General features: G+C 45.0%; 1 protein-coding gene across 1 annotated transcript in view; it reads right to left on the minus strand.

Moving 5' to 3' along the window:
• The window catches only part of Arl3 (ADP ribosylation factor like GTPase 3), a 45,234-nt gene that overhangs the window by 21,417 nt on the left and 3,458 nt on the right, over positions 1-20,359 (minus strand). The window contains exons 2-3 of the mRNA XM_032892132.1: positions 13,995-14,138; positions 5,754-5,870 (exon numbers count right to left, since the gene is read on the minus strand). Of these exons, the coding sequence (XP_032748023.1) occupies positions 5,754-5,870; positions 13,995-14,138 (261 nt within the window). The remainder of the gene's footprint in view (positions 1-5,753; positions 5,871-13,994; positions 14,139-20,359) is intronic.

Consider the following 20,359-nt stretch of genomic DNA (forward strand, 5'->3'; position numbering starts at 1 on the left):
TTCATATGGTTTTGTTTTTAACTGTGTGACTGCAATGTGGGCCAGCATTGCATGCTGTAAAACCTTCCTTTGGCGCTCTCTTGGCTGGCCCACTTATATTCATGGGGGTAGTGTTTGTGAACCCATTCACAGCACTGGTCAACTCTTAGGTTTTTTTCCCATTATAGATGCTGTCTTGACTATGCCTTAGCTTTAGAGTAAATCTTTTTTTTTCCTTTTGGTTTTCGGAGATAGGGTCTTTCTGTCTCAGAATTTACTATGTAGACCAGGCTGGCCTCAAACCCACAGGGATCCACCTGTCTCTGCTACCAAGGTTCAAGGCTAACCTTGAAGTTGGGAGTTTTGGCGGTCAAGCTAATTCTTTAGACTATTTGTCTTTCTACATAGAACACCAGAGCCACTTTGGCAATAACTACAAAGTGACCACCCAGGATTTGATTGAGACGACACTGAATCATTACGTAGGTTAAATATAGCTAATAGCAATAATGAGGTTTCTCATTTATGAACATAAAATATCTGTTTAGTAAAATCTGATTTATATGTAATTATGTAGTTTGGCGAAGATGGGGGAGTGAACCCAGGGCCTCATTTTATTAGAAAAAAATTCTCTTTAATTAACTCTGAAGCTTTCAACACATATGCTCATGCCTAAGTTTGTGTCTGAGTAGTTGATATTTGGATGCTAAGACCTACTTTGTTTTTAATTTTGAGATCAAAACAACACTCCCAATTTAGACATACTTTTTTTTGAATATTTTAGGTATTTATGAATGAAAAAAAAAAAAAACAACCCGTAATGCCCAAGATTGTCTTAAAATACCCAGAAGCACAGCGGACCAAGACTGCCCAAGATGACGAATGAAGCTGAGCAGTGGTTTTCTCTTTGTATTTGTATTTGTATTTGTAGTTGGGGTTTCATTATACTATTTTGTTTTGGAGCTTGTGTAAATCTGAAAATTTTAAACTAAAAAGAGTAGGGAGGGGTTGGGGATTTAGCTCAGTGGTAGAGCGCTTGCCTAGAAAGCGCAAGGCCCTGGGTTCGGTCCTCAGCTTGGGGGGTGGGGGTTGGGGCCAGGAATGTAACTCCATTGGAACAGAGCTTGCCTAGGTTTATGTCAACTTGACACAAACTAGAATCATCTGGAAAGAGGGAACCTTACTGAGATTCCCCTGAACAGACTGGCCTCTGTGCAAGCCTACAGGGCATTTTCTTGGCTGATGATTGATGTGGGAGGGCCCAGCCCACCGTGGGTGGTACCGACCCTGGGTTGGTAGTCTTGGAAGGTATAAGAAAACAGAACTAACATCCACAGGGAGCAAGCCAGCAAGCAGCGCCCCTCCATGGCTTCTGCATCAGCTCCTGCCTCCAGGTTCCTGCCCTGACTTCCATTGGTGTTGGACTGCGGCTGGACGTGTAAGCTGAGATAAACCCTTTCCTTCCCAAGCTGCTTTTGATCCTGGTGTTTTATCACAGGGACAGGAGTCCTACCCAAGACACCCAGTCTGCTCAAAGCTCGGGTATGACCTGCAGCACTGACTGCAAAGGTTGGGTTTGACACACCTGGATCATCTAGGAGTTGGAGGCAGGGTAACCAGGAGAACAGGTCATCCTTAGCACAGAGGCAGAGTAAGGCCAGGCTGGGAGCCTGTCTTGTACATACAGCAGGAATAAATAGCTGCGTGAAGATGGATGAACTGACGGCATCCTGTTTGTTCTCATCCACTTGAGCTGCTAATCCAGCGTGAAGAACAGGCTGAAGCCGTACTTCAGAGGGCCAGAAATGTGATGAGCTTGTAGGATGCCATGCGGCAGTGTGTTTGCTCAGGGTAGCACACTTTTACATTCTCAATTAAAGAATGTTAGTGAGGCCAGAGTAGTGGTGCATGCCTTTAATTCCAGCACCGGGGAGGTGGAGGCAGTGAGATCTGTGAGTTTGAGGCCAGCCTGGTCTATAGAGCTAGCTCCAGGACAGCCAGAGCCACACAGAGAAACTTTCTCTTGAAAAACAATGGAACAAAACAGAATGCTAGTGAGTGGATGTGCTCAGTTCTTCACACAGCTCCTCCTCTGTACCACAGGTCTCATTTCAGACAGGGACTTAGCAGGCCTGGACTTGACCTCAAGAATACACAGTCTTGGATCTGGAAGGTAATTTAAATCACACTCTCTCTCATGAAAAAAACCATCTTCAACTGTTTTCCTTTTATTCTCTGAGGTATTTTCCCAGGAACCAATAACACAGGAGAAAACAAAACAAAACAAAAACAGGTCCTGCAAGATGGCTGAGCAGGGCCCAAACTTGATCCCTGGAAACCACAGGAAAGGGAAGGAGAGAACTGACCCATGAGGCCGTCTTTTGATCTCCACATGTACCTAAGCACACATACACATCACATACATACATGCATGTACTCATGCACATGTGCATGCACACACAGACATAAATACGCAAATAATAAATAGAAATTTAAAAAATATAAAAGTCTCTATTATGATGGAATCTCTCTTGTGAGAGGAACAGGCATTAAATAAATGAAAACATGAATGAAGTGAAGCCAGGGACACAGCTCAGGGGCAGAGTGCCTGCCACCAAGCACATGGGAGACCCTGGGCTGGACCGGGAGAAGGAGGAGGAAGAGAGGGAGAGAAGGAGAAGACGGAAGAGGAAAAGAAGAGGGGGAAGAGGAAGAGGAGGATGAAGAAGAAGAAGAGGAAGAGAATAATTAAAAGCAAAGAAAACTGGTAGTGACCAAGGCAGAGTGTGTGCAAAGCACATGAACGGTCAGGGTGACGGGGTGACCTTAGCTGTAAGGTGACACAGCTGAAGGCAGGGAGCAAAGAAAGAGGAGCTGAGAGCTTACGAGGCTGAGGCCGCTGGTACCAGGCCTTAGGAGTGTGTGAGGCCTGTGGCGGGGTGGGGTGGGCTGGGCCACCGAGAGCACGGCTTAGGGCAACTGTGAGACCCTGGCTACTCGGGGAGCAGGCTTCCTTTACACTGCCTGCTACAGTGCAGCCTTACCAAGGGCCCCGAACATCAGGTTAGCAGGCCATGGAGTGGCAAATGAAACCTTTCCTAAGCGGATTGTGCTGGTGATGTGCTACAGTGACGGAAGGCTCTTAGCTCATCTACCCTGTGAGAGTCAGGATGCCTCAAAGTCCCACCCTGACTTTCCTCCCTCTAAGTCACAGCTTCTGTGGCCTCATCAATTTCAAGGCGTTAGTTACAATGCACATACTGATGGCTCCCAAGTTATTTCTAGCCTGGAACTCTCACGTGAGCTTCAGACACAGCCGGCTGGCTCTCTGAAGTCTCCCTTGTGAGTGGAAGCTCCTTAAGTCTAACATGTCCCAACCACGTTCCTTCCTTCACCCACTGCTGCCCAGGCACATGCTTTCAACCGTGTTAATAGACTTCCTTTCACCAGAACAATGATGTGGCAGACATGACAGCTACTCCTGTATCCTAACATTCAGGAAGCTAAGCAGGATGATTTCCGTGAGTTTCAGGCCAGCCTAAATTACACAGTGAGACCCTGATTCAAGGGAAAGAAAACCCCAAAACACCAACTGGGTCTGGTGGCACACATCTGTAATCACAGTAATAGGGTGCTGGGAGGAGGAAGATCAGGAGTTCAAGGTCATCAATTAAACAGTAAGTTTGAGGCCAGCTTAGGACACATGAGACTTTGTCATAAAACAAAACAAGAAACACCAAAACAAATCCACATGGAGATCTCCTTGGCTTCTCTCTTCTGATCCCTCACCTCTGACCCATTAGCAAATCTTGTCTATCTCAGGGGAGAACCTTGGCAGTATCGGTGCATACGTGTGTGTGCATGTGGGGTGTGTGTGCATGTGGGGTGTGTGTGCATGTGGGGTGTGTGTGCATGTGGGGGTGTGTGTGTGGGGTGTGTGTGTGCATGTGGGGTGTGTATGTGGGGTGTGTGTGTGTGTGTGCATGTGGGGTGTGTATGTTGTTTGTGTGGTTTGTGTTTGTTTGTGTGGTGTGTGTTCGGGTCTGCATGATGTGGGGTTTGTGTGTGTATATGTGTGCGTGTGTGTGTGGTGTGTGTGGTATATGTGTATGTGTATATGTGTATGCATGATGTGGGGTGTGTGTGTCTGAGTGTGTGTATGTGTGCATGTGTGTGTGTATGTGTATGTTGTGCATGTGGAATATGTGTGTGTGTGCATGTGGGGTGTGTGCATGTGGGGTGTGTGTGTGCATGTGGGGTGTGTATATGGTGTGTGTGTGTATGCATGTGGAGTATGTGTGTGTGTGCATGTGGGGTGTGTGTGTTTGTGTGTGTGCGTGTGTGAGTGTGTGTGTATGTGTATGTGTATGTGTGTGTGTGTGGTGTGTGTGTGTGTATGTGTGTGGTGTATGTATGTGTATGTGTGTGCATGTGTGTGCATGTGGAGTGTGTGTGTGTACATGTGGAGTATGTGTGTGTGTGTGCGTGTGTGTGTGTATGTGTGTGTGTGTGTGTGTGTGTGTGTGTATGTGTATGTGCATATCTGTGTATGTGTCTCTATGTGTATGTATGTATGTGTGTGTATGTGAGTGTGTGAATGTGTGTGTATGTGTATGTGTGTGCATGTGGTGTGTGTGTGTATGTGTGTGTGTGATGTGTGTATGTGTGTGGTATGTATGTGTGTGCATGTGTATGTGTGTGTGTGTGTGTGTGCATGTGGAGTATGTGTGTGTTTGTATGTCTATGTTGTGCATGTGGAGTATGTGTGTATGTGTGTGTGTGTGTGTGCGCATGTGATATGTGTGTATGTGTGTGTGTATGTATGTGTGTGTGTGTGTGTGTATGTGTGTGTGTGTGTGTGTATGTGTGTGTGTGTATGTGTGTGTGTGTATGTGTGTGTATGTATGTGTGTGTATGTATGTGTGTATGTATGTGTGTGTATGTGTGTGTATGTGTGTGTGTACGTGTGTGTATATGTATGTGTGTATATGTATGTGTGTGTGTATGTGTGTGCATTTGTGTGTGTATGTGTGTGCATTTGTGTGTGTATGTGTGTGCATGTGATGTGTGTGTGTGTGTGTGCATGTGTGTGCATGTGGAGTAAGTGTGTGTGTGTGCATGTGGAGTGTTTGTGTGTATGTGTGTGTGTATATGTGTGTGTGTGTATGTGTATGTGTGTGCATGTGGAGTGTGTGTGTATGTGTGTGCATGTGTGTGCATGTGGAATAAGTGTGTGTGTGTGCATGTGGAGTATGTGTGTGTGTATGTGTGTGTGCATGTGGAGTATGTGTGTGTGTGTGTGTGTGCATGTGGAGTGTGTGTGTGTGTGTGTGTGTGCATGTGGAGTGTGTGTGTGTGTGTGTGTGTGTGTGTGGTGTCTTTCTGAGTCTGCTTCCTCATCAGTCTTTCTTCAGCCACAGCCTCTGTCTCACTCTGTGGAGTGAGATTCTCTCAGGCCGCCTGTGCCACTGAAGCTTTTTCTTGACTTTTAATTCTTTAGCTAACAGAAAAACGAACCTGATCATGGCCCCTTAACTACTGCTCTTATGGAGACATAATGTGCTGACTAGTAGGGGAGACAGAGCCTCTGACCTCCTTTGCTATTTATTCATTTTGTGGTGATTACTAAACACTTTGCTGGTGTGGTATGGGCACAACACTGTCACTGAGAGACAACCCAACATCTGGTTCCTTCACAATCTGCAGTCTTCTGTTGGCCCTGCTCACTCGGATCGATGTTAGCAATGACAGGTAGGTACATCACCATTACTTACAAGAATGTCAGTGTTTTCAAAATAGCTTCTCCAGTATGGTCTGATTTTCCTCTGTCCGCCAATGTCCCATACATTCAGTTTAAAACCTTGTGACTGTACACTTTTGATGTTAAATCCCTGAAAGAAACAACAACAACAAAAAGGCCAATTAACTCTTACAAAGTTACACTTGATGGTACAGGAAAGCTTCAGGTACAACACACATGCTACACCAGCAAGCTATATTGCAAGACCTCTCTCTGTTTCTGTCTCTCTCTTTATTTTTTTTTTTTTTTTTTTTTTTTTTTGGTTTTTTTTGGAGCTGGGGACCGAACCCAGGGCCTTGCCTTCCTAGGTGGCGCTCTACCGCTGAGCTAAATCCCCAGCCCCTCTCTCTTTATTTTTGAGACAGAATGTCACTATACAGCTCTGGCTGTCCTGGAACTCACTATGTAGACCAGGCTCGTCTTAAACTAACAAAGATCTGCCTCCCTCTGCTTCTTGAGTGCTAGGATTAAAGGTGTGTGACACCATACTTGGCTATTTTTTTTTACTTTATGTATCTGAGTGTGTGTCTGATAGACACAGGTGCAGTGCCCATGGGGATCAGAAGAGAGAGCATTGGTTCCCTGGGATTGGAGCAACAGAAGCTTCTGAGTCACTGTGTGCTGGGAACTGAACCTAGGCCCTCTGAAGAGCAGTTGCTATCTTTACTGGCTGAGCTATCTCTCCAGACCCTTTTTGAAATGTAATTCACTCTGTAGATCATGCTAGCCGTGACATTATAAAGACACACCTGCATCTGCCTGTCCAGTGCCAAGACTAATGGTGAACCACACCATGCCTCTATTCCAGATATTATTGGTATTATTTTTTACTTTTTCCATTTATTTAATGTATATGAATATTTTGTCAGCATGTATGTGTGCATGTCGTGCACATGCCTGATATGTAGGTCAGAAGAGGCAATTGGATTGCATGGAACTGAAGTTACAGAGAACTGTGAGATAACACTTGGGTGGTAGGAACTGAACCTGACTTCTTTGCAAGAGCAACCGGCTGTGCCTGTCCAGGGTGGTGCACACCTTTAACCCCCGCACTCCAAAGGAGGACAGGGCAGGCAGATCTCTGTGAGTTTGAGGCCATCCCGGTCTACAGAGCAAGTTCCAAGACAGACAGACAGGGCTACACAGAGACCTGTCTTACCTCCCCAGCCCCAAAAATAAGAGCAACAAAGGCTCTATCTAACTCTTAAGCCATCTCTCCAGCCCCCCACACTCCCAAATCTTAATAGCTACTTTTTATATTAGTTCTGAAGTACTCTGCCAGATATGATACAATGTGATTCTCTTAATACTGCAAATGGCTTACCTGGATAGTAAAGAAAATACTTATAAATGTTTGTTAATAATGTCAAGGCAAGGGCTGGAGAGATGGCTCAGCGGTTAAGAGCACCCGACTGCTCTTCCAGAGGTCATGAGTTCAATTCCCAGCAACCACATGGTGGCTCACAACCATCTGTGGTGAGATATGATGCCCTCTTCTGGTGTGTCTGAAGACAGCTACAGTGTACTTATATATAATAAATGAATAAATCTTTAAAAAAAAAAATAATGTCAAGGCAAGAAGGTTACTTTCTTTCTTTCCTTCCTCGTTTTTTTTCCCCCTGAGTTAAGCTTTCATGTAGCCCAGGCTAGGCTGGAAGTTGCTAGTAGCAGAGAATGGACCCCTGTACTCCTGCTTTCCTTCTCCAATACCGGGGTTAGCGGTGTGTGCTACATACCTAGCACACACACACACACACACACACACACACACACACACACACACACACAATGTATGACTGAGGCGTGGCATGGAGGCAGGGAGCTTGCCTAACATTCACAGGGCCCCAGGTTCCACCTTTCAAAAGCCATGGAAAAATCCATATTATGTATTTGTAAACCTGTATGTTGCTAAGGATAATGGTACATGGGTTACCTGTGGTCAACACAGACCTCTCTCCTCATGAGGTCTTCAGGATATTACGTGTGACAGAAAGCAGAAGCTGAAGTTAAAGACAAGAGCAAAGAACGGATGCTAAGTTTAAGGAGAGACAAGCAAATCTGGGGGCTCTAAAGAAACGTCTCATGGGTCAACAGGAGAAAGGAGCTGAGCTGAGGCAACTGTGGGCAGATGGGGTTGGACTGTCAGAGCAGCGAGGAGGCGGTGTCTGCTGGAGCACACATTCAGTCTCAGAAGTGATGGCCTTAGTCACAGACCATGATGCGAGCCAACAAGGGCTCATTTGAAACTGCTTTAGGAGGCACCTTGGATGAACTTGAAAAGAAAAACTTCTACCAGGCAAGGAATACATGTTTTTTGTTTTTTGTTTTTTTAAAGAGTTGGGTTTTTTTTTTTTGTTTTTTTTTTAAAAGATTTATTTATTTATTATTTTATATATGTGAGTACATTGTCCTCAGACACACCAGAAGAGGGCATTGAATCCCATTACAGACGGTTGTGAGCCACCATGTGGTTGCTGGGAATTGAACTCAGGACCTCTGGAAGAGCAGTCAGTACACTTAACCGCTGAACCATCTCTCCAGCCCGGAATACATGTTTTTAATCCCAGTACTTAGAGAGCTGATGCAGGAATATTGCTACAAGTTCAGAACCAGTGTGGTGGGCAACTTGGTGAATTTCAGGCTAGCCAGGGCTCAGACTAAGAACCTATCGCAAAAAATAAAATGGATAAAAATGAGTAAGAATAAAAGAAAGAAAGGAAAGAAGGAAGAAAAGGAAGGGAAAAAAAATCTTTGTTTTAGCATTCAGAGTAAAACTCAGGGAAAGCAAGTCATAGCAACTGGGAATTAGTGTAAAAAGAAACAAACTAACAAGACCTTTGGGGTTCAGGAGGAAGGCACTGCATGAGAAAGAGGGAAAAATATTCTTTGGCAAGAATGATGAAGAGAATCCAGGATTTGAATATCCAATCAATACTTTGCCACAACATCCGTGACATTTCATCCAGAGTAAGTGGAATTACGTGGGTCTGGGGATGCCTCCAAACCATCTGCTGCTCCTGGCTGCTCGCCAACGCCGCTGCCTAGCGCACCAGGCCTGGCCCAGCGCACTGGTACAGGCAACACTGTTGCTCGGTTCCACAGAGGAACTTACAGAGGACTGCTGAGTAGGACTCTTCTAAATCACCCAGGACCAAATAAAGTATCGGTTCAAGAACTCTGAAGGGAAATGGCTTCAACTTATCACGAAAGTGACAGTGGCTGCTTCATGGCTACTTGTTGACAAGTTGTGCATTCTGAAATATTCTCTTTCCTTTCTTCTGTTGCTGTTGCTGCTGCTTCTTCTCTTCCTCTCCTTTTTCCTTCTTCCTCCTCCTCCACCTCTCCCTTCTCCCTACTCTTCCTCCTTTTTTGAGATAGGATCTATGCAGTCCAGGGTGGCCTTGAACTCTCTATGTGGTGGCTGAGAAGACCATGAACTTCCAGTTCTCTTGCCTCCACCTCTTAGCTGCTGCCACTGTAGGACTGGGTCACGATGCCATGTTGTAATTTGAAAATTCTGCTCCTCAACAACGCTATTAAATATAGAGTGGAGTACCGTTGACCCTTTATGGACCGAAACAGACTAAACAGTTGTAAGTGCTATCATGTGACCAGATGTATCAACTCCTCAACTTCTGGCTTTTCTGGTTTTGTTTCTACTGTGCTAGGGATTGAGGCCAGGGCCTTGCACAAACTAGACAATATCTTAAACTCAAGGGCTGGAGAGATGGCTCAGAGGTTAAGAGCACTGACTGCTCTTCCAGAGGTCCTGAGTTCAATTCCCAGCAACCACATGGTGGCTCACAACCATCTGTAATGAGATCTGATGCCCTCTTCTGGTGTTAGTGTACTCATATACATAAAATACATAAATAAATCTTAAAAACAAAAAACAAAAAAACAACCAAACCTTAAACTCAAGCCAGTGTTGGCTGAGTGGGTAAAGGTGTTTCCTGCCAAGCAGGGCAACTGAGTTCAGCCCCAGGATCCAGAGGGAGGAAGGGAAGATCTAATCCTTAGTTGTCCTCTGATTTCCACATGATCTGATCTGCTGTGGCCCCTGTTTGCAGCCTAACCCAAAGTAAACAAATAAAATTTTAAAAAGGTAATTTATCAAACTTCTGTAAATCATGCCAAGTGTGGTGGTACATGTCTTTAATCCCAACACTTTGAGTAAAAAAGATGATATAAAATGCTATATTCTTTGTGTTTTCCTTCTTTTTTTTTTTCTTGTTTTCAGGTTTATTGAAAATATGGCATAACGGATTAAACAGCTCCACGTGGTGTTTTGAAATTCATTCCAACCGTAGGCTGAGTGACCTGGCATTGGAGAGACTGCCAAAGTCCAGAAGCTTCAGCATTTCCTTGGTGTCAGGATCTACCTCAATGATCTCCTGATCTAGGGCTGAGACCTCAGGAACATAATTATCTCTCCTCTCCCTCTCTTCTTCCTGCAACTTGATGGAGATGCCTTTCCTTCTTTTTTTTAAAAGTATTATTCATTTAATATATATGAGTACACCGTAGCTGTCTTCAGACACTCCAGAAGAGGGCATTGGATTCCATTACAGATGGTTGTGAGTCACAGAGTGGTGGCTGGGAATTGAATTCAGAACCTCTGGGAGAGCAGTCAGTGCTCTTAACCACTGAGCCATCTCTCCAGCCCTGGGAATCTCTTTTAACAGACCCCCTAGGTGATTATGTTATATGTGACACATAGGTTAAAAAGTTAGTATATGAGGTTAAGAAGATAGAAGAGTCCATTGTCAAGGCTGAAGCCATCTCTCCAGCCCTTGTTTTCCTTCTTGAGACAGGGTTTTTCTGTGTAGCCCTGGCTGACCTAGAACTCACTCAACAGAGCAGGCTGGCCTCGAACTCCTATCAGCTCACCTCTGCCTCCGGACTACTGGGATTAAAGGTGTGTGCCATTGTCACCTCATCCTTTCTGGCAAAATGCTATATTCTATAGAATCTGCTATTACATTTTATTTTACTTTTGAGGTAAGTCTCACTCTGTAGCCTGGAACTCATTATGTAGACCAGGCTGGCCTGGAACTCACAGAGATCCTCCTGTCTCTGCCTCTCAAATACTAGGTTTGAGGGCATGCACGACCATGCTGAGATGTTTTTATCTTGAACATGCCTATCACATACGCCCATCTATGTCACCTGAATGGTGACATTCGTAAATGCTAGCGGTGGCTCTAATTGGCTTTGTTTTAGTCACTGTTGTGTTGCTGTGAAGAGACACTATGACCAAGGAAACTCTATCAGAAAGAGCATTTAATTGGGGCTGGCTTACACTTTCTGAGGTGTAATCCTTTATCATGGTGGAGAGCACGGTGCACAGTCAGACACGGTGCTGGAGTTGTAATTCAGAGCCTCATACAGCCTGGCCTGAGGGCTGAGAAAAGAGAGACTGGGCCTGGCCTGGGATTTTGAAACTCCAAAGCCCATCCCCTTCAACAAGGCCACATCCCTAGTCTTTCTCATCCATGAGCCTATGGGGGCCACTTTACTCAAACTACCACAGGCACTATACATATTTTCTTTTTAAATCCTAAACAAAAAAAAAAATTCTTCCTCCTTACTACGTTTTTTGAGTGTGGGTGTGCACCACGTCTAAGTGTGAGGACATGGTCCCTCTTTTCGCCATGAAGTTCCCGGGGATTGAACACGTGCTATCTGATTTGGCAGCAAGCCCCCTTTTCCACTGAGCCATGTCCCCAGCTCTTCTTCAGTGTCTCAATTTTACTTATTTCTGCTTTCTAAACTGACTACAGTAAATGAACATCTAATGTCTTTTCAAATATTAAACAATGCACTAAGAGTGTGTTTTACAGAATAAGGATAAAACCTCACAATATAAAGTCGACCGTCTAAACACAGCAAACGCAGCCTGAAGCGAGGCACTGGAACACTACGTTATAACTGGAGACCCACTCCGTCTGCACTTTGGACGCCTCCATTTCAGTGTTCTGGAAAATGCCGTCTACTGCTAATACTAACCCACAGCCCTTCTCTTTCTGGCAGAGATCCTGACACACTGATATGTGTTTTCAGCCTTGTAGGCTAGACTGCTGTAATTTGCTCCTCCTTGGGCTATACATTACATTTGCTCAGAAGCTGTAAAATTGCTCATTTGGTAGCAGCTGAAATGACTTTTCTGCAAAGAGTTGCGAATTGCTAAGACTCACAGGCCATGACGAACTCACACCCGCATAGCCGGTAACCTGACGCCAGGGTCTCATGACCATGGACAGAAAATGCTAACTAAGGCTGGTCTGCACAAATGCTTACATGTTTTAAAGCAGTGGTTTTCACACTTCTTAATGCTGCAACCCTTAAATATATTTCCTCATGTTGAAATAACCCCAACCATGAAATTATTTCATTGCTACTTGGTAACTGTAGTTTTACTACTGTTTGAATTGTAAATATCTGCTATGCAGGAAGGAGAAGCTGAGTGCCCTGGAACTGGAGCTACGGGCAGTTGTGAGAGAACTGCCCTGTGGGTGCTGGGAACTGAATCCAGGTCTGCAGTAAGATCCTAAGTGCTTCCGTAAGATCTAACCACTGAGCCACCTCTCTAGTCCTGGTGCTCACTATGTAGATCACAGTGCTCCAAACGTCGTCATCCTCCTCTTGCCTCCGAGTTACTGGTGTCTGCCACCATGCCTGGCCACAAACTGTTTTTCCTTTGAGCCACTCTCTGGAGCCTAGGCTGACCGAGACTTTACAATGAAGCCAGGGAGTGCTTTCAACTCCTGCTCCTCTGTCCTCTACCTTCCAGATGTGCGGTTATAAGTGTGTACCACCCTCCCTAAGCTCCATGGTGTGCACCTGCTCTACTCATCCTTAGCGTGACGAAGGGGAGGAGGGCTAGGCATAATCATTTAGCCTAAGAAAGATGATTGAAATGTGTGTACATACACTTAAAATTGTGGTAGGATATTCATGGCATAAATATATTTACTTACCCTTTGTTTTTTTAGACAAGGTCTCTATTAAGTCTTGGCCATCCTAGAATTCACTCTAGACCAGGCTGCCTCAAACTCACAAAAATAAATTTACCTGACTCTGCTTCCTGAGTGCTTAGATTAAAGGCATGTGCCACCTTGGGTTACTCAATCATTTCAATATATATATAATCTCACACACACACACTCACACACACTCTCTCTCACATATATTTAACCATGTTATACTGTAAAGTCTGATGGCACTAAGTACATTTACATTGTTTGCATCCACCCCTAAAATGGTTCTCAGCTCACAAGCCCTGGCTTATACAGTAGGTAAAGCTCCCCACTCTCCCACTCGCACGGCTGCTGTACTTCCTGTGTCTATGAGGCAGACTACTCTAACTAGTTCATATGCATGACTTCCTTGGGTGTGTATTTCAAATCTAATTATTCTTAGACCATATAGGCTTTTCTCACAAGTGAATTGTCTAGATTTCTATCTCCCACAGCACTATGCTGGTCAGTTTTTTTTTTTTTTTTTTTTCAGAGCCAGGGACCGAACCCAGGGCCTTGCGCTTCCTAGGCAAGCGCTCTACCACTGAGCTAAATCCCCAACGCTGGTCAGTTTTAATAGCCACCTTAACACCTTCTAGAACCACCTGGGAAGAGTCTCAGTCAGGGACTGTCTGGATCAGGCTGGCCCACCAGCATATCTGTGGGATCTGTCATGGTTAACTGAGGTGGAAGGCCTGCCTGCTGTGCTTCCTGAGCATGAGTCCTGGGTGTGGTACAGGGAAGGGCTCAGCAGAAGTTGGCCCTCTCGTGCACTTGCTCTCTCTGCTTTTGGCCGGATGTGACTCTGCCTCATGCTCCTGCCTTCACTTCCCCAGGATGATGGACTATAATCTGGAATGAGCTCAAACTCACTCCTCCAGGTTGCTTTTTTTTTTTTTTTTTTTTTTTAAATAAAAGATTTACTCATTTATTATATATGAGTACACTGTAGCTGTCTTCAGACACACCAGAAGAGGGCATCAGATCTCATTACAGGTGGTTGTGAGCCACCATGTGGTTGCTGGGATTTGAACTCAGGACCTCTGGAAGAACAGTCGGTGCCTTAACCGCTGAGCCATCTCTCCAGCCCCCAGGTTGCTTTTTGTCAGAGCATTTTATCACAGTGACAGACACCAAACTGGGCCAGCCATTTTCACCTTCCTTGGTGACAGAGCACCTGAGCCAGGGGTGCTCACCTGTGTGGGTGTGATGTGGCTGATGTCTTCAGAGGCAAGCTGCTTCAGCAGGGTCGTCTTGCCAGCGTTGTCCAAGCCCAGGAGGAGGATCCGCACCTCCTGGTCTGGTGCACTTTTCAATTTGCGCAAAATAGAGAGCAAGCCCTGGAATAATCACAAGAGAGACAGGTTACTCGGTGGCAGGGACTGGTATTAGCAGACATCAGGATGACTTCTGCTGTGACTTCTGGTCTCGGTTATGGATGACCAGCTTAACTCCACCCACTCCATGGCCACTGGTTCCAAAGCTTCTGCCTTCCAATCTTTGGCATTAGTGGTGTGGGGAATGCAGCAACAAGGTAAGCAGCGTGGTTTGTCCCTGCCCATCCCACAACTCGTGCGTGGCTGCCATCCTAGCTGTGAAGTGCTACCCACCCGTGTTCCTAAAGCCCTCGACATACACTTCAACCAGAACGCTTAGCGTGTCAGCCTAGTCAGAACTCACACTTCCCCACTTCCAGAATAAAGCTTCTTGCCACTGCACGAGACAGATACCAGAATTATCCACCCTGGCTAATTAATGTGGGATCCTAAGGTGGTGGGTGTTTTTTTTTTTTTTTTTTTTTTTCCTGTGTGAGAGCCTCGTGCAAACACTGGAAATGTTCCTAAGTGACATAGAATAGGAATGGCAAGGACTCTGTGTACACTGGGGAAAGTGGCATTATGACAGGAAACAGATGCTAAGGTGAGCAGACCGAGCCTATTCTCAGCAAAAGGCTCAAACACAAAGACGTTGTGCTGAGGCTCGAGTGCGCTGAGTGAGGCTCATGGGAGATCCAAGAGTATGCAGGCTACTAACAGATTAAAGATGGTGACCTGGGAAGAGACAACAAGAGGAGGGCCGAGTAACGAAGTTCAGTGTGGGATGATGGTAAGTCTCAAGCGTTTAGTCCAAAAAAAAAAAGATTTAGTGGTGGTGGTGCACCTTTAGTCCCAGCACTTGGGAGGCAGAGGCAGGTGATCTCTATGAGTTCAAGGCCAGCCTGGTCTAGAGTGAGTTCCAGGACAGCTAGGGCTACACAGAGAGACCGCGTCTGAGGGATGGGTGGGATTTTAAGGTGCTGAATAAAGGCATGAGTAGGCCGTATGAAACGGCAGCTGGACTCTACAGTGAGGCTCTATGTGCTTCCACTTATGCTCCTCACCATCTTTCCAGGCTCTGTGGATGTGACACAGACAAGCCCTGTAATCAGGTGGAACAACCAGGTAATCAGGAAAGGCATTTTTTTTTCTCTTTTTTCTATTTTTTGGAGCTGGGGACCGAACCCAGGGCCTTGCGCTAGGCAAGCGCTCTACCATTGAGCTAAATCCCCAGTCCAGGAAAGGCATTATTGAGCACCACCTAACCAGTGCTTTTAAATGCTTTATTATTATTATTGGATTTGGTTGGGTTTTTGTTGTTGTGGTTGTTGTTGTTTTGTTTTTGAGATAGGATTTTTTTGGGTAGCCCTGGCTGTTCTGAGACTCCCTTCATAGACCAGGCTAACCTCTAACTCCAAGATGTATGTGCATGCCTCTGCCCTCCAAGTGCTGAGAATAAAGGTACGTACTACACATAATTTTTTTTAAATTATTTTTTTTAAAAAAGATTTATTTGGGGTTGGGGATTTAGGTCAGTGGTAGAGCACTTGCCTAGAAAGTGCAAGGCCCTGGGTTCAGTCCCCAGCTCCAAAAAAAAGAAAAAAAAAGATTTATTTATGTCTGTGAGTACACTGTCACACTCTTCAGACACACCAAAGAGGGCATCAGATCCCATTACAGATGGTTGTGAGCCACCATGTGATTGCTGGGAATTGAACTCATGACCTCTGGAAGAGCAGTCGGGTGCTCTTAACTGCTGAGCCATCTCTCCAGCCCCCCTGCTTTCTTTCTTATTAAATGGGTAAGAGGATGTTTATATGCTACCGTTCTGTCCCGCCGCTGACAACCCCAGGCCAATGAGGCTCAAAAAGAATCAAGGGCCAGGAGCGGTGCTGCTCACCTATAATGATCTCAATACTTGGGAGGTAGAGGCAGGAAGATCTCTATGAGTCAGGGCCAGCGTGGTCTACATAGTGAGTTCTAGAATAGCAAGGCCCATGTAGAGATAAATAAATTAATTAATTTAAAACAAAACCAGGTGCATACCTTTAGTTTCAGCATTCAGGGAGCAGAGGCAGGCAGATCTTTGAATTCAAGGCCAGTCTGGTTTACAAGTGAGTTCTAGGATAGCCAGGGCTACACAGTGAGAGACCCACAACAAACACACAGAAGAATGGAAAGATGTTTTAAGGTCATATACTCTACTCTCCCAGCCAGAGCAGAAATTCCTTCAAGCTGAGTCTTAGAATTTAGAATTACACAAAACTTTGCATTTCTCATTCACACCGCACTAGGCAAGGATTCGAGCCAGTCTGTTGGTGAAGATCAAACACTATTTCTGTGAAATAATTCTCAGCAATTAGGTCTTTGGACAATGACGTGGAAATATGCAGGCAGATGTGGCCCCCGTGCTGGTTCTGGATCCCACCCACCATCCCTGCCCCGGGCTGCTGAGGACCACAGTGACTTCCCGATGCCTTAGCCTTTTCCAGCAGCAGAAAGGAAAGTGCCTGTAAGACACACAAATGTGTGCCTAAGGGTTAGGATAAAGGATTAGGTTTAGGATACATCTGAAGCTAACAAAAGACGGGCACGATGTTGTTGTTGTTTAAGGAAGGGCATATTTTTGCTTTTATTTCCATCTCATTTAACTCTGGCTGGCTTGATTCAATTCCTCCTTCAAGCCACATTTATGAGCAGTCTCCTGAGTTACTATTGGCCCAAACACTTGACCTTCACCTAACTTTATAGGAACCCAACAGGAGAGTCGCAGAGCATAGATTAGCTGTTGCAGAAGAAAGCAGACAGGACACAGGTTCAGACACTGTCCCAGGCATTCAGTCAAGCCCTGAACATACAAGACGTTCACAGTCAACACCGGAATAAGGCTGTTTTCAATTCTTATTAGCTATATTGAACTCGTTCGTTAATAGCACATCCTTTCAGGTCCCATGAGGATTGGGATCTAAAATGACCAAGAACAAGAAAAAACATTTAGGGGTTGGGGATTTAGCCCAGTGGTAGGGCGCTTGCCTAGGAAGCGCAAGGCCCTGGGTTTGGACCCCAGCTCAAAAAAAAAAAACCAAAAAAAAAAAAAAAAAAAAGAAAAAACATTTAACTAATCATCCTGAGGCCCTGACTGCATACAGAAAGTGTCACCTTAGCTTCTAAAATACACTAAAATATAGGAATTTATCAAATTAACACATTAAATGACATGGGTAAAACTCATGAATTAACTCCTAGTGTAGAAATTGTCAAGGAAACCCTGTTGTCATTTTACAGAAAATATTTTATTATTTACAAAGTTTAAAGTCAGCATTTTCAGTTTTTCTTTTGTATTTTACGCATGAGTGCATATGTGCACATACACCTTCGTGCCAGCAGAGGGCATCAGGTCCCATTCTGGATGGCTGTGAGCCACCAGGTGGTTGTCAGGGCCTCTGTCCGGAAGGGCGGCCGGTGCTCTTAACTGTGAACCATGTCTCCAGCCTGCATTTTCGGTGTCTCAGGTGCTTCCTCACTAAGAAACCATTAACAGGGCTGAGAGGTGAGTCAGTGGGAAGAGAGCACGCTGCTCTTGCAGAGGACCCAGGTTCGAGTCTTGCACCAATGTGCATTGGCTTCCAACTGCTTGTAACTCCAGCACCAGCAGGATCTGATGCCTCTGGCCTCCTAGGGCACCTGCACAATGCACTAACCCACACACACATAATTTAAAAAGCAAAAGTTAAGCCTTAAAAAAGAAATAACAGGATACATGTACTGTTGCCTGGAGACCAAGTTTTTCTCACACACTTATAACCACTGAAACTGAACAATTAAGGAAAAAACACTTTGTTGTGGTGTCCTGCTGAGGTGAGCAAACTTTTTTCCTCACGTGAGGAACTGAACCAGGGCTTTGCACACACATGGGTGTGCTACCGCCAAGCTTCATCCTGAGCCCTTGCTTTATCTCTGTTTTGTTTTGAGAGTGGGTTCACCAGGTAGCCCTGGCTGGCCTGGAATTCAGTATATAGCCCAGGCTGCCTCAACAGCGATCCTGCCTGGGCTTCCCAGAAAGGTGTGCACCAGCTCACCTGCCCCCCCCCCACACCAATTCCTACTCATTAACGGAGTAGAGTTCAGCTGAGAGAAGACAAAAGCTGTTCTAACTATAGACACCTTTTGTAACCGAATAGTACAGAATACACTACTTTTCATTTCTAATGAGCACTCTTCCTTATTAGGCAGTAACATCAGATGCTTCACCTAAGTGAAATGACACAGAAAGGGAAAGTTCAGCTAATATTTTCTCCCTTCCAGTGAAATGAAAATGGCATCTCCAGCCCAACCCAGGACACAAGTGCTGATGCCACCGTGCACTGTGTCAACCCGGCATCCAGGACAGGATCACAGGATTACCAGGGCTCGCTAAATAGGGAAGAGGTTATTTATAGCTAGGGGGTTCTGCTTGAAAGGTACAAGGTAAGCTGATTTAAGAGGCTACATGAAAGAGAGCAGGGTACTCCACCCTGAGCTTGTGTGCGTCTCCACGCCATGCCTCATTTTAAATGTCAGGTGAAAGGAAGCATTCAGTAACAGCTGAATTCATGATGGGGTTAAGTTTTACTGCATAAAGACAATGAAGTTAATTTTTACAGCGTAATTTTGACCCAAACAACCATTCAACTGTCATTAACACCCACAATGTACTCAGAGCAGAATCAGAGCAGAAGAGTGAGCAAAACAGACGTGGTCTTTGTGCAGGTTGATACTCATCAGCAGGTACAGGTCGTCTGTGCTGGGCAGCGGCACCTGCACTCAGTCACAAAACATTTAAACAAGCTTTGCTACAACCAGATCTCGAAGAGATGTGCTATGTATGGACAACAACGCTTGCTTGCTTACTTATTGCTTGTTGATTGATTGATTGATTGATTGATTGGCTGACAGGTCTCTCTCTACATAGCCCTAGCCATCTTGGAACATCTGTGTAGACCAGGCTAGCCTGGAACTCAGAAATATGCTTGCTCCTATCTGCAGAGTGCTGGGATTAAAGATGTGTGCCTCCACACTTGGCTTGGACTGCAGAAATTTATCTGCCTCAAAGTCCATTATACTCAATTCATGGCAGAGGCATGGTGCTCTGACCCCAAAAGACACAAACTAGGTCATATAGAGAAACCAAAGTGGAGGGGCTGGGTGTGGGTAGAGGAATGTGCTGGAATATGAAAACAGTGTGTGGCCTCAAACGGCTACATTTTAAGTACTGTAACCCTAAACTGTCAAGCTCTCCCTAACCAGTTTAAACAAACACCTGACAGATTTCAATTTCATTTTACTTCTTAATAGGCTCCTATCGGCCTCAAACAAAGAACTTCAAATTGTTTTCTTTTTTTTGTAATCATTATTATTATTACTATTATTATTAAAGATGTATTTATTATGTATACAGCCTTCTGCCTGCATGTATGCCTGCAACCAGAAGAGGGCATCAGATCCCATTACAGATGATTGTGAGCCACCATGAGGTCGCTGGGAATTGAACTCAGGACCTCTAGAAGAGCAGTCAATGCCTTTTAACCTCTGAGCCATCTCTCCAGCCTGTAATTATTTTTTATTTATTTATTTATTTATTTTTTTGGTTCTTTTTTTCGGAGCTGGGGACCGAACCCAGGGCCTTGTGCTTCCTAGGCAAGCGCTCTACCACTGAGCTAAATCCCCAACCCCTGTAATTATTTTTTAAAATGATACTTATTTACTTATTTCATGTGTGCATGTACACAGTGCTTGTGGAAGTCAGCTGCTAGTTCTCCTGAGTCAGCATGTGAATCCTGGGGATCCCATAAACACAGGCCATCAGCTTGGAGGCAAGCCCCTCACTCACTGAGACGCCTCAACTGCAGTCAAACTTTGTTCTCTTTCTTATCATCTTTCTACTAAATAAAGACAAAGACTGTTCCTGAGCACATAAAGACTGGGAAGAGTGGGGACCCTCTCAGCTGACATCAGCCTGATGAACAGGAGGTTGCTTCTAACTTCAGACTGTGCTCAGCTGCCCTGACTCCATGCAGAAAGGGAGAAGGATGAACTCTGATGAGGAACAGGGAGAGGACTGAATAAGGTGACCCTGTGAGGAAGGACACACGGAAGTCGCTCAGAACACTGTTAAGTTTTTATAGTATAGAGCTGGAGAGAACCCCTCTGCCAGTCCCGTGTTTCTTTAAGATTTATTTATTTATTTTATGTATATGGGTACACTA

The sequence above is a fragment of the Rattus rattus genome, chromosome 2 (assembly GCF_011064425.1).
Source record: "Rattus rattus isolate New Zealand chromosome 2, Rrattus_CSIRO_v1, whole genome shotgun sequence".
NCBI lineage: Eukaryota > Metazoa > Chordata > Mammalia > Rodentia > Muridae > Rattus > Rattus rattus.